This window comes from Mauremys mutica, chromosome 2, assembly GCF_020497125.1.
Source record: "Mauremys mutica isolate MM-2020 ecotype Southern chromosome 2, ASM2049712v1, whole genome shotgun sequence".
NCBI lineage: Eukaryota > Metazoa > Chordata > Testudines > Geoemydidae > Mauremys > Mauremys mutica.
Window position 1 is genome coordinate 123769288 of NC_059073.1, and position 15367 is coordinate 123784654.

Consider the following 15367-nt stretch of genomic DNA (forward strand, 5'->3'; position numbering starts at 1 on the left):
GTTTGCCCACCCCTTTAACAACAGGTTCTAAACCGGCTTCTAAATTTAACAACTGGTTCACGTGAACTGGCTCCAGCTCACCACTGATTGTACTCCTTGGAATCCCAGGCCCACACTGTGCTAGCAAGAAGACTGACCCTGCTCCCAAGAGCTTACAGTTTAAGTATAGCTGTTTTAGCTCCACTGACTACAGTGGAGTTACTCTTGATGTACACTGATGTGAGGAGAATTAGCTATCGCCACATATTTTACAAATCCAACCTTACAAGACATGAGGTACTTGAGCATTATTCATGTTCCAATTTTATCACTGGGTAAAAACTGATGCAGAGGGAACCAGTTTCTGTAAGTAACCATAATTCTGTGGTAGTTCTGCACACAAAACTGCAGCATGCTGGAGGACAGGGAGGTTAAATGACTTCCAAGTTCTCTAACCACTGAACAATTTACAGGTCCCAATTTATGGAGTCCGACACTCGTTTATCCACATTCTTCCCTGTCATGTTCAAGGCTACCTCCCTCCAACACTGAAAAGGTACAGTGAGAGGTGCAGCTGAAGGCAAAAGGAGGAAACAAGGGATACATCTATGTATTTAATTGAAAATGTAGTTTCAAAGATGTTTACAATAAACTAACCAAAGGGGTTGTGTTGAGGGGATGGGATAAGATAGAATAGAGGGTTGTGGTAAAGTGTACTTAGGGCAATCCTGATTAAAAGCATTTCTTGTTTCTCTGGGTGAAAATCAGTACAAAGTTAGTGTCATTTTCCTACTTCATACCTTGTTAATTTTAAATTCCCTTTCCACTGTGCGATCTTTGTCGAATTGGGTTGCCCAGTTGCCTTTGAAGTAGATGGCGTTCACCAAGACTAGTCTGGTCAATGAATCAATAACACCCTGAGCCAACAGATTCTGGATTTTACCTTTAGGACACATTAAAGGAAGCATAGTTTTTAGCTGATACACACCTATCTACCTAGTTGTTTTGTTAACAACAGTATCCTCTACCCGCTGCACAAGACAAGAACTACATCTTAATCTGAAGGATTCAGTTCTGGTTTTCCCCTCCCTCCCTTATTCTATCTTTCCTATGGCCATATGCTTTTTAAGCAGACTTTGGCTGTTTAGAAAAGCAGAGTTCCACAGTGTAAGTTACTTACCTTCAGTTTTTTCTTCTACCCAGGCATTTATATGTTTTCTGGAATCTTCTGCAGCCCTAGAGAAGTCAAGTTGTTCTAGCTCTGCATGGTAGAATTTCTGGCAGGAGTCTATAAATGTCTAGGACAAACAATGGAGCATGTCTTAACAATATATTTTTCTGACGTGCTGTTGTAGAAGACTCAGTCATAGAATCTACCTCTTCTTCCTCCATCCCTTCAGAAAGAGTCAGTCTTAACACCAACTTGTCGTCACTTCTTTTCAAGCTGAGCATTTTATTTTCTATTATTACATTCTTAGTCCAAGCACCTGTCTTACTGACAGATCAAAAAGACTGCATGGTGAAAGTGATGCAATCAATTTGCTTTGGTTTGAGAGTACAAGGCTTTGTAAATCGGTCTCTAGATAACGTTTTTTGTAACCCTCCCAGAGTAACCCAAACCTGATCTAGTTCAGAAGTGAAATCTGAAGAGGGTTATTTCTATATCTTTTTTTGTATAGTATGTGTGGACCATAATAACCTGCTGTTCAGCCTCATAAAAAGCCTGCTGTGCAAATATCAATAGGTCAGTAATTACGTGGTTAGGTCAAAATCATGCTGTATCTTATTTTGTGGACGAAATGCCAAAGATGCCAAGTTTAAATATTTAATCATGTGGTTTTAACTTCAATTGAGAAGAGAAGCTCTTTATCTGAGCCAATTTATGCTGGCAATCCCTTTTAGTAATAAAATGACTGTAGATTGGGGAGGGTAAGGTTGATTGCCTGACTGAAAATGTAAGTTTGTTTTTTAGAATCTAAAACTTGAGAGACTCAACTACCTCTTAATTTTTGGAGATGAAGGAAGGGTATCAGAAAGAGTAAGGTGAAAATCAGTGGTACACTTTTTTTGGATACATTTTAAAAGGAAACTGTACACAATAGTATCTATTTCTCCAAAGAGTTAGCTGAGAGTATTTCTAATGTCTCTTTTATCTTATTGAAAAAATAATCATGGGCTATGTTCTTTGAATGCACTGTCCAATTTAAGGGGAGGAACCCCTAAAAACATCACACAACAATGCCCATTCCACACCCTGTCCCTGCCATCCTAGCCCAGCATCTGAAAGAAATACTTAAAATCTTAGCTCCCAGCCAAAAATGCCCAAGTGATGAATGGAATGCTGAAGAGTTGGGGTTTGATGGATCTTCCATTGACAACATGCTGCTCCAGTTCTCAAGAGTTCAGAGTTAGGGACTATCATACAATCAGCTGAGCACATGAATGGATTTTACAAGGAGACTGGCTTTGGTTAGTCAGATTCTGAACTATATAGTGCCTGTAGGTTAAAGCCAATCCCTTGATTAGCACTCAGAAATTGAAATGTAGCAAATGTGTTAACACAAAAACAAGCTGAATGTTTGACTTACTGCAAGAAATTTAAACGTCTTTTCCCCATAGAGCCGGTTGGCAATCCTAAGCACATAATTAGTGCCTGGTTTGTTAATTTCAGAAATAAGTGACTGGTATCCATCGTGAATCTCTTCAGCTTTGTCCAAAGCAAGCACCTATAGAAAGAGACAGGAATACACTCAGCATGACCCACATGTGCTTTGGGACAGGTTAGTACAATGCCTTTCAGCAGCTTAGAGATGAAAGCTGCAGCCTGAACACCCAAGGCAGCCCTAAAAGGGAAAGGATTTCCATTACACAGCATATTTGGAGCAAATTGTGCACGTTAGAAGAGGGAAATTTCATAATAAAACCTTTTACCGTGGAAATAAACATAGCTCTTTTGAAGAGACCCCTCACTCCATTCTAGCTTTAGGGCATATAAAATGAACAGTTCTGGAGAGTTTAAAGGAAAACCCATCAACCTGAAATCTACTCAGTTTCAAAACATGAATTTAAAGTAGCTTCGGGCCCTATAGTTGTCTCTATCTCCCCGGGTCAATTTTTGTAGGTTTATCGTTACTTTCTTTTAATTTGTTTCATTGTGCAAAAGAGCCTGACAAACAGGGAAAATGTCTCTATGGAAGAAAGTGAAACACAAAGTGCTGTCAAATGCACAAGTATGCAAATTAGGGGAAATTAAGGGATATTTCCCCCAATCTTAACTGTTACTTGCAACACTAGGAGGTTTAAAAAAAAATTCAGACAAGGTATGATTTATGTTGACAGTGTCTCTTTCAACAGTCCTTTCCCCAAAGCTTCCAGCACTGTTTTGGAACTATGCCTTCAATTCAAGCACTCCCATAGGATGCCGCTGCCTTTGCAACAGGGCCTCCATTTTGCCTTCCACAATGGAGTTTTGTTGCATCATTTCATGTTTGCATTGTTCTATTCCCCATTCTTTTTCTTCTTCACTAAAATGAAGCACCTGATAGTACAATAGTTAGCATAGGTTCTCTTGCGAATACATTCAACAACAGATCTGGCTCTTATTGGAGCGTAATTGTTAGTGGAATGAAGAAATGTTATGGAATGACCTAGTGCTCTAGTACATTAATCCTTTGCTTTAATATGAGCAAGAGTTATTTAATAGAGATCAAGAATGGCTCTTCTAGTATGAAACACTGTAGTGAAGTAAGACACCCTGAAAAGGCCTTCCTAAGGGAAAACTTTAGCTCTACAGTGCTTTACTGCATGTGGGCAGGAAAATGCCCAAAGTAACAAAAATAGCCCAAGACCCCACAGGCTTCCCAAAAGGCCAAACAGCCAACAGGGCAGACTGGCAGCTTATTGAAGGCACTGTCCCCATAGGACACAACAGGCCCAATTCAACCAAATGCAGTCTGGGATAACTCTGCAGGAGACCCATGGTAAGTCTCTGGGCAAAATTCACTGATGTCAGGTCTCGTAGGTCAATGGTTTTAAAATCAAGATCAGGCCATATTCTGGTTTCATTTACATAGGTGTAAATCTGATACAATTCATTGAAATCTAATAGTTACTCCGGTTTTACACCAATACAACAGCAGAATTTGTCTCAATGTTTATTTAAACATTGTAGTTTAAATAAATAACCCTAGGATCAAAGCTTAAAATTCATCCTCGGTTTGAGTTAAAGTGACACTAAAAAGATAATATTTTTACAAAAATACTACCTCTCAAATGTTGGGTTTGCTTCCAACTGCTAAAAAATGCCATAATATGAATTCCATGACAATTGCAGAGCTGTTATACTGGTTGATATTTTGAGCAAGAGATTTTACTGACACAGAACAAGGGAATGTTCACACCCATTAGTGCATGTAATTTTTAGCAACATCTGCTAGTATGGTAGTTAATCATTCTAAACAAAAGACATATACAGGCCAATTCTAAAAGTCCTTACAGATTATAAGGAATCAGTTTCAACTCCACCCTATTTTATTGTTGAAGCTGCAAGTTTAGACAAAATCTTCCCCTCCCCTAGCCCCAATATTGTATAAGGCTCCAAATGGCCAGCTATAAATCTAGTTTTGAAATTTATACTTCCCACTCCAAGACTCTTAGTAGACTATACTAAAAGTCCACAAGCTAAGAGTGCCTAAAAGGATGTAGCTGCAACATGGAAGTCCTTCCCTCTAATAACCTCTTCGCAGCCCAATCTCAGGGCCTCAACTCCATCCTCATCTTCCCTGACTCCTGCCAATTTTGCCACTGTTCATCACTCTCCTTTTCTAAATCTTGTTCTTCCTTCGCATTTGTGACTCTGTCTCCTGGGTCTCCTCTTAGATCTTTGCTTGACCTTTCAGGGGACCTCAGGGATCCATACTTGGCACCCAACTCTTCTTCCCTAGGCCCTCTTTCTCTCTGGAGGTTCCGAGTACTCAGTGGAACAGGATTTGGCATTAAGAGTTTAATGAACTAGACCTACATTTTCAAAAGTGACTAGTGATTTTTTTGGTTGCCCAACTTGACACCTTAAAGGGGGCTGATTTTAAGAAAATGCTCCTGGCTATGTTTTAAAGACATATTTAGGTGATTAGTATAATCTGATACTGATCACAGATAATGTAATTGAAGAAGTTCTTTTCTAACTCTTGAGGCAGCTAGACAGCTCTCTCTTCTTTAAGGCAGCTCAGCTGTATGGTGCCACCAAAATTCTACTCTCAGGCACACCTGGATGATAATGGGAGTTTTCCATAGGTACAGAACATACAACAGAGATCTGTAGTTCAGCGTCTAGAGCAAAGTTGTGTTAAGTCATTCAAATTTATTCAGACATACCTTTGCCATCTGGGCTGCAGTGTTACCTTTTGCACCCAAAATTACCATGGACAAAGCAGAGGAGATACTCAAAGGAGAAAAGAATAAGTTCTGTGTCTTGGCATTTTCACTCAGCTTTTTGAATAGGTTGAGCGCAAAGGTGGTGTTTGCTTTACTGAGGTTATCCATGGTTTAGAACCTGTAAGATAAAACACAAAGGAAAGATCACATAAGATACAGATTTAAAATATGAGTATTTAATTTGCCACATTCTCAGCTGGTATAAATTACCATAACTCCATTGAAGTCAGTGGAACTACACTGGTTTTACACCATCTCAGGATACTGCACAATGTCAAATAAGTTTAAGGACCATGTGTTCTCTCTCTCTCAAAATCTGAGTTTATATAAGAGCCTTCAGATAACAAGTGGGACAAACTTAGAGAATTGGAAAACTTTGCAATTTTTGTAAGATTTCGTGTTAATTTTCAGTAACATTATACACTGTTTTTCAGGAATTCAGTAGCTAGCTTACAGAACTGTCTAGTCACATGAATACAATTTATATTTCATATTTAGACAGGTGATCCAAATTTATCAGCAGATGTTTGTTTTACATTTAATGGTCATTATTGGAGGCACATTGTTTAAGTCACAGTTGTGCAATACTTAATGCCTCAAATTTACTTTAATCCAACTTGTAGTACATAATTATTTGAATTTATATTAGATTCTCTAGCGTAAAATATTCACTACATGTACTTTATGATCTGGGTGGTAATTTTCTTAGTCAACTAAAAACTGATTTTGGGTGTAAAGTTCTATAAACACCTGCCTTATTCACTCATTAGTGGTAAATCCACATATTATCTCCCGCTGCTTTCTAGCCCACTAGGATAGTGCTTGTCTTCTATTTCACAGCAGAGTTATGGAAAGTGGATCCTGTGACTATGTGTTCCAGAGGGGTGGAGTGCCACTTCTGCAGAGATAGGGAGATTGAGGCAAAATGGGAAGAGACATAGGAAAATATAATGGGCAAAGTAGGAGGTTGTGATGGTGAGGGAAACACGGGTAAGAAAAGAGTTCTTTATTACAGTCTTCTCTCTTTAATGTTTCACCCCTTTCTTTTGTTTCAAGTCATTTTTAACTTCCTTTCCTCTTCCATTCCTGACTCCTCAGTTAGAGGGCAATTGTTCAGCACTGGTTTTGTTTTATACTCTCGGCCCATCTATTCCTGTCTGACAGTGACCAAAAGGAAATTCTGCTTCCAGCATTTCTCATTCAACCAATTGGGAGATTGACAGCAATCATGACAAGAGGATTTTAAGAAGAGTATTATCCTTAATTCACATTGCAATATGAGAGAATCTTTAGGATTAAAGAAAGTCTAATGAAGATGAGTAGTAAATATGTGCCCATCCAAGAATACATACTAGTGATAAAATGAAGGCTGTGTTGGCATGTGAGGCCTGTTCTGTAGCTTATATGAAGTTAATTCGGTTGTCTCAGTCCAATAGCCAGTGAAAAGGAGTCTATATTACAGTCTCTTTACTAATCTCAATAACATAATGGCTTTATTTTTTATGCTGCCGCCCCGTAGTTCCTCATTGTAAATATGCTTGTGCATAAAGAAATTACTGGAAAGCTCCCAATCCGGGCACCACATTTCAGGAAAGATGTGGACAAATTGGAGAGAGTCCAGAGAAGAGCAACAAAAATGATTAAAGGTCTAGAAAACATGACCTATGAGGAAAGATTGAAAAATTTGGGTTTGTTTAGTCTGGAAAAGAGGAGACTGAGAGGAGATGTGACAACAATTTTCAAGTATGCAAAAGGTTGCAACAAGGAGGAGGGAGAAAAATTGTTTTTCTTAACCTCTGAGGATAGGACAAGAAGCAATCGGCTTAAATTACAACAAGGGAGATTTAGGTTGGACATTAGGAAAAACTTCCTAATTATGAGGGTGGTTAAGCACTGAAATAAATTGCCTTGGGAGGTTGTGGAATCTCCATCATTGGAGATCTTTAAGAGCAGATTAGACAAACACCTGTCAGAAATGGCCTAAATAATACTTAGTCCTGCCATGAGTGCAGGGGACTGGACTAGATGACCTCTCGAGGTCCCTTCCAGTCCTAATATTCTATGAATTAGAGCTGATTGATAATGTTTTGTATTTTCAGAACCTATAATCAGCAGGCAATACTAATTTAAATTAATTGTGTGGAGGATTTATTTGATTATTGATATGGCAATAAAAAGCTAAAAGAAACTAGAGAGTCTATACAAAACTGTCAAGGAAATTTTGTAATAAAAATATTCTAAAACTATTCAGCTAGTTAGGGGATTTCTCAAGTGCACAGTTACAGCCAGGGGCGGCTCTAGACATTTCGCCACCCCAAGCACGGCGGCATGCCATGGGGGGTGCTCTGCCGGTCGCCGGGAGGGTGGCAGGGGGCTCCGGTGGACCTCCCACAGGCGTGCCTGCGGGAGGTCCATTGGAGCCGCAGGACCACCGAACCCTCCGCAGGCACGCCTGTGGGAGGTCCACCGGAGCCGCCTGCCGCCCTCCCGGCGACCGGCAGAGCGCCCCCCGCGGCGTGCCGCCCCAAGCACGCGCTTGGCGTGCTGGGGCCTGGAGCCGCCCCTGGTTACAGCACAGTAGCAAAGAAATCATTATTGTAGAAAGATGGACTGTTGATTACAGAGCTATTTTGGGAGGCAGAAGACCCAGTATCAACTTCCTGATCTGCTACAGACTTCCTGTGGGGCCTTGGGCAAGACACACAGGCTAAGTCTACACTGCGGTGAAAGTCCTGAGGCACAGATGTGGCTAGCGTGGGTCAGCTGACTTAGGGCTCCAGGGCTATAAAACTGCAGTGTTGAATTCAGGCTCAAGCTGAAGTCTAGCCACTGAGACCCCGCAAGGTGGGAGGGTCCTAGAGCCCAGACTCCATCCTATTGCCCCCACTGAATCTAAAAAAAAAAGAAAAGAAAAGGGGGAGAGAGGAGTTACTGTCGGTCATTATGACATTCAGAGATTACAAATTGGTTCCTGTTGCAGTGTTACCAGAAACTCGAAGTCTGATTCAGTCCATGTTTGGTTGCCCCAAGTATCACTGGAACATGAGACACTTGTGCACTGTAAAGCTTAGACTGAATTTAAAAAAGAATCCACAGAGAATTTTACACCACACACACACACACACACACAGGTAAACACTTGCACTTCTGAGGTTGTTAGAAAATAAGTGCAAACAGTCCACCTAGAGGAAGTGGGGGGAGGGTTAAATGTTAACCTGAGGTTACAGATCCAGCCACCTACAACATGAGCAGTTGAGATAATAGTGAATTAACTACAGATAAGAATTTACAGCCACTTTATGATCTCAGCCAGTAACAAAAACTTCAAAACCTCTCCAATCTTTTATCCTAAGGCAGCAACTAACATTGGTATGTTTATTGCTACAAAACACAATCCTACACCAAATTCACATTCCTGACTCACCATCTCTAACATCGAGGAAAAACCCCACATCCTACTAACTTCTTGTTTGAACCTAAGAAAAATGCTTGCTGTCAGCTTCGCTGGTAACCGAGGCATTATTCAACACACCTGCCAAACTGTCAAGTATATTTGTCTGATATTGTACGTTATTGTAACTGACTCAAGACAGAGGCTTTGTTAAACTCAGGAAAGAGTGCAAAAGCACTGCATTTAAATAAAAAATAAAGAGCAGCAGTCTCCACTGCCCTTCGGCACTCACAAAGAGAAAAACATTTAGCTGGAGATTTTTTTTCTGTTTCACTGAGAATGAGTAACTAAAATTTAAATTTGAGATTAATGAAGATGAGTTTTCTACACTACATTATCTGACTGATCTTTAGATAATTGAGGTGTACTCTGAAAATTATCAGAGCTCAAGCAATAAGAAGGGCATTTACTCTACAACACTGAATTAAGAATAATATTTAGTGCTGTCTCTTTGTGGGACTTACAAAAAATAAAAAAAAATTGCCCTGCACAGAATGCAGTTAAGTTTACTCATGCAAGTCTTTGTAGTCATCTTACTGAAAAACACACTCCAACCACATTGTATGTTACAACTGCAGTAGCAAAAATTCTACTAGCTACACACACACAAAATAACAAATGCTAGCCAGTTGAACTATTGTAACAGCAGATTTTCAATGTAATTCCATCTAAAAGTTGTATTGTTCCAGCAATCCAAGCAGAAGACTGGGAATCAGGAGCTCTATTCCTGGTTCTGACATGGACTTTCACTGTGGTCTAAGACAAGTAACTCCACATCTTCCTCCTCTCAGCTGTCAGAAAGGAATAACCCAGTACTAACAGAATTTTGAAATTAAAAAAAAATGCTATTTAAAGATAATGTTATGACACCGCTTTCAGTTTTGATTCCATCCAGCTAACACCCAAACAATTATTTTTAAAGTATTGGAAGAAAAATACCATCATGACCTTGCAAATTTCATAAGTTTCCACTTTCAGACATACTTTGCAGTATGCTTACTGTAGTAGGCTACACTTAGATTATTTTTCTGTCATTGGTCTAACTGACTACATGTACTGACTGGGCCTTTATCAGAGACTAGAACTCAGGGATTCACACAACAAGTTTTTTGGTGGCCTCAGAGTGCGGCCACCACCTCTTGCTGGCGGTCACACTGACACTTTTTCCTAAAATACTTTATTCACTTTGGGAAAAATAAATATATATGCACAGACAGACAGCCAAATCATGGTAATTTACTTATGTATGTTTTTTGTGTGAGTGGTGCAGACTCAATAATAAAAATAATGCTGTGAAAAGTGATATTTGCATGTTTGTTAATATCACTTTTCGTAGCAAGCCCCAGGACAAATTAAGCCCTGGATGGAGGGGTTGGATGGGGAACAGCAGGGGCTAGGAGTGATGAGGGGATGGATGTGGGACCAGGAAGGCAACAGGGACATGGGGCAATGGCAGGGGGGGGGGGGAGGTTGGATGCAGAGCCAAGTGAGGCAGCAGGGACCAGGGGTGATGGGGGTGAGTCCTGCCACCAGACCTGGGCATCGGTGGCCATGCAGCTGGGGGTCGGTACCCACTGCCAGAGCCCAGGGGCAGGAGCTGTGCAGCCAGAGCCAGAATCTACTGCCATGTGCCCAGAGCTGTGGCTCAGCGCCCAGGGCCAGCATACGCTGGAGCCAGAGTTGGCACCCGCTGCTGCATGGCCAGGGCTGGGGATTGGCACCCAGGGCCAGCTCCCACCAGAGGCTAGGTCAGCACTCACAGTGGGGGCTGTGGGGCTGGCACCTGAGACCAGTGGCCGCTGCTTCAAGGCCGGAGCTAGGGGTCGGCGGCCAGGGCTTGGAGTCGGAGCCTGCCGCCATGAACATAGGGGTCGGCGCCTGCCACCAGGGATCTGCACCCAGGGCTAGATCTGCACTGCTAGAGCCCGGAGTTGACATCCAGCGATGCACGGCCAGGGGTCACCAACCAGGGCCAGCTCCTGTGATCCGCAGCTGGGGCTGGCGATCGATCCGCAGCTGGGGCTGGCGATCACTGACAGGGATTAACGCCCAGGACCAGCAACCACCAGAGCCCATGGTCAGTGCCTGCTGTCGCACAGCTGGGGCTAGGAGTTGGCATTGAGGGCTGGAGGTAGGAGGTCGGCATCCAGGGCTCGTGCCCGGGGTCAGCGGCCAGGGCTGGGGGGTCAGAACATGCAGCCAGGGGTTGGCGCCGTGTGGCCAGAGCCAGGGATCAGAGCCTGCCACCGCAAGGCCAGGGGTTGGAGTCTGAAGCCCTATGGGCCTGGCCACAGGCCGGGGTCATGTGGCTAGAGCTAGGGGTCAGCACCCGAAACACTGCAGCTGCAGCCAGGTGTTGGGCACAAAGCCCCATGGTTGAAGCCCTGGTCTACATAGCCAGGCTCTCTAAATCCCACCATCCGAGCCTGCTGCCCAACCACCCCAGGACTGAAGCCTGACCCCTACTGTGCCCCTGCCCCATAGGTCAAGAACTCACCTTGCTCCTTCAGCGTTGTGCCCTACCTCTCTCCAGAGGCAGTGCAGGGTAGTGCATCCAGGAGCAACAAGAAGGGAGGGGATAATGCTTTGCTCTCCCTCCTCCATCACCACCCAGGTGGTCTGTGGCTGCACAAAAAGCCCCTGGTAGCTACATTTGGAATGACCTGCTCACATCCCACTTGTCAAGAAAATTGAGAGGTGGGAGGGGAAGACAGATCTCTTCTATTTTATATTACACAAAGTAAGAGAGAATGGACAATCTTATTTTTGCTTTCCATAGTTTTCAATATTAGATGGTGTGCTGGGGGAGGGAGAAGGCTTGACTAGTGCATTCCTATGTACTGGCTGTTCCCCAGTTGCCACAAGGCCCATCAATCCAAGACAGACAGGGCACAAATTAGGTAAGCCCTGTGGGATACTCTAACCCACATGGAAGGGCCAGAGGATACAGATGAGGTGTAAGCCAATTCACCCCCTCCCTGTACTGGAATTGCATCTCCCTCTCTCATGTAGCTGTGATACGTTTTATAGTTTTAATTCCTGCGGTGTTTTTTGCTTATTTGGTTTTTGCATCATGTACCTTTTCGGCACTATTAAATGCACCTTGAACTTAAATCCCAAATTGATTGAAATTAAATTTATTATGTTATAGAAAAACAACAGACTCAGTACTGGCACTTGTTCTTTGTCCTCCTTGACTCCAAGCTAGGAGACAAGAAAGCAAATCACAGATCTGCTAGCTCCTAAACCCTCTGACCAAATATTGCAAGACCAATCTGTCTTGATCATGCTGTCTTATTACTGAAGACAGAAGTTTATCAAAACCCTAAAACAGATAATCAGCGTACAAAGGGACACTCATTCTGGTTCCGAGATAGTTCTAAGTTGGAAATAGCAGGAATACAGTTTGACTCTGTTTGATTTAGATATTAATTGACCATCTGGTTTGAGGGCAATGTTACCAAGTAACTGAATCATCTGCCCTTTTCCATTTTACAATAATCCTATTAGGAAAAGAACACTCTTCTCTCTCTCTCCCTTAGAGGAAAATATCTCTCTGTGGTGTACAGGTCTATGTATATCATGGCCCCTACTATTAGGCTAGCCAATCAGATTCCTTTCATGACCATGATGATGGAGCTGCTTTTTTAGTTTACCAAACAGTGGAGTCTGTATGTGTGCTGGTACAGACTGCTACATGTCAGAGGGAATAAATTTCTGTGATTTCATACAACAGCATTTCTCATATTTCCCCTTTGCTCTGTGCAGTGTAGGATAACTCCCTGCATTACAATGTAAGTTTCCATGCCGCAACAGACAATTCTTTTGGGATTTAGAAAACTTTCTAGATCTATGGTCGCAGTCTAAATAAGAACAAATCCTACAATCATGACAGCTGCCACAGGCTTTATAGTCTTGCAAATTTGCAGTGTATTTCTCCTCTAGTTACTGAAGTTGAAATAGGGGAAAAAGTCAAGAGTAAGGGGAAAAATCAACTCTATTTGATAACTGCTCACCTGCATATACATGAAAATAAGAGCTATCTTTTTTAGAATTGATATTACATTTAAAAACTATCAGAGATATTAAGAGGCTATAATGCTAATAGAGGACTTCATTTCATATAGTTCATCACAGTGCATCTGAGGCATGTGTCAGGTAGCGCTGCGTATCAGGTTGTCCATCTGTTTAAATACTGTATTTAACGGATACCTAGTCAAGAAATCCAGTTGAATCAAGCAAAAAGTTATGGAGTGGGAATGGGAAACTAGGAGATGTGAGGGATTTGTTTATCAAAGGGCTTGCTCGTGTTCCATTACGTTCAAGCTTCTTGGTCTTGACTTCAAGGCCCTGCATAACTGTTCTACCTTCTTTGGCTGTTCATTCCAACAACACCCCATGCCTAAACTGCCCCATGCCCTTCACTCTGCCAACGCTAGCAAACATCAGGTTAGTGTAGGACTCAGATTTTAAGGATCACAATGGTCTCTCATGACCATCTGCATAACCCTAAGAATTTCACTCTCTTTATGAGCACGTGAAGATACTTCACTAGGACAACATCGACTCCATAATGTGTGGTTGAACTACAGCATCTCTTAATTTAAAAATGTGAAGTGACATCAAGTCTTTTGGTAAGTTATTCCAATGATTATCCACCCTGTTAAAAATTTGCACTTTACCTTCCATTTGATTTTGTCAAGCTTCACCTTCCAGCTATAGGATCTCATTATGCTCTTCTCTCCATGTTGGTACTTCTCCCATGCATGAAACACCCTTCTTGAGCTAGTCTGCAAAGCAACTTCAATCCCCATATTTAAATCCTTCCTTAAGGCCCACTCCAAATGTGACATCTACAAGTCAACCAACTGATTAGTTTTTGGTCGAAAGGAACGTCAAAAATCTCTTCTCTACTCTCTGAATACTGTGAATAGTTTTGAGTTTTAAAAATTCATCTAATAAAAAATTGTGTATGCATATCTATATCTATTTCCCCTTGTGTGGGAGTGTAACGGGAGCCAAGGCAAAGCAGTATTTAACAAGTTGTAATGTTTGCGCAGATATACAGTTATCTTAAAAACTAAGGCCACAGTCTTACAGTTAGTCTGCATGTCTAGACCTCTGCAGCCTGGTAGGACTCCATGAAGCAGTGAGTGGGCCTTTATGCGGGGTTTGTTTGAGGATGGGGCCCAGTGTGTGTACCCAGAAGTGGCTATCCCCAAGCCCTCAAACAGAAAAAGCTTGTTTTACACTGAAATAATACATAAGGCTATCTGGTGACCACAATGTCACATACCTTCAGAAATACAGTTAGCTCTATCTGTAAAGCGAGAAAAAGAAAGTGAGGAACCCAGAATGAGCATAATACAAGCAATGAGTAAGAAAAAATTAATCCGAACATTTCAATTAAAATGTAATTCAGGCGCACAGTCTAACCTTCCAATGAGTTTGTACTGTCTGTTTTATAGACTTATTAGAGAGAAAAGGTGGGGAAGGCAATAGCTTTTATTGAAGCAACGTCTGTTGGTCAGACAGACAAGTTTTCAAACTTCTTCAGGTCTCGGAAAGGTATTGAAGAGCGCTGTATAGCTTGGAAAGCTTGTGTCTCTCACCAGCAGAAGTTGGTCTAATAAAAGCTATTACCTCACCCACCTTGTCTCTCTTATATCATGGGACTAATAGGGCTACATTATATACTTATTGAAATACCAGCCAAAACAACATGCGGGCCTTGCAGCAAATTGTAAAATCTTCAGGCTCAGTTCTGCCATGGGTAGTGCGGATTTATGCCACTATACAGAGCTTATGAAAATAATCGTGGTATGTTCATTGCAAGCTTTATTGCCTTCTTCAATTCAGTGCTGTAGGGTAGTCATTTAGAGACAAGTGCCCTGTTTTAGTGGCTCAGTAAACGGCAGTGCCAGGCACCTCCCATCGCAGGAACCTCTCCCACAAGAATCAGCAGCCAAGGCCGGGCCCCTGTACGTGCAACGGATTTAATAAATCCCAAGTACCAGCAACCTGCGCTGCGTGTACCACACCCACCAGCTCCGTCCTACCCCACCGGCAAGGGAACCGGGGGAGGCTCCTTGGCGGGCGCTGCAAACCCCAGGGCAAGGTGCACAGAATCACGGGGCTCCTCCCCGACCCGGGCTTGCTGGGAGGGGGAAGCCCCAGGCTGAGCCACCTTCTCCAGGTGCCTGTTGTGAGCTCTGGATTCAAGGTTCAGTGTCTGGTCTCTTAGGAGCCTCGCTCCTCCCGTCCCCCCCAGGCAGACCTGCCCCCCGGGCTTGCGGTGGTTTCCATCACACGGCGGGGTCGCAGGTCGGTGCCTGGCCCCGGCCCCCCGCGCACAGACTGTCCCAGCCCCGGAGCCGGAGCCGCCACTGCCCGAGAGACAAACTCACCGGGCACCACCGGGCCCCCCGCCCTCGGCTGCTTGAACCAACCGTGCGGCCGATGCCCAGGGCGGCCTCCGGCTCCCGGCGTCTCCTCCCCGCCCGC

At 42.9% G+C, this 15367-nt stretch overlaps 1 protein-coding gene across 1 annotated transcript in view; it reads right to left on the bottom strand.

Annotated features, from left to right (window-relative positions):
- Nucleotides 1-15367, bottom strand: part of LOC123363200 — a 41150-nt gene that overhangs the window by 25334 nt on the left and 449 nt on the right. Inside the window, exons 2-5 of the mRNA XM_045004082.1 lie at nucleotides 5353-5530; nucleotides 2568-2705; nucleotides 1160-1277; nucleotides 780-922 (exon numbers count right to left, since the gene is read on the bottom strand). Of these exons, the coding sequence (XP_044860017.1) occupies nucleotides 780-922; nucleotides 1160-1277; nucleotides 2568-2705; nucleotides 5353-5520 (567 nt within the window). The 5' untranslated portion in view covers nucleotides 5521-5530. The remainder of the gene's footprint in view (nucleotides 1-779; nucleotides 923-1159; nucleotides 1278-2567; nucleotides 2706-5352; nucleotides 5531-15367) is intronic.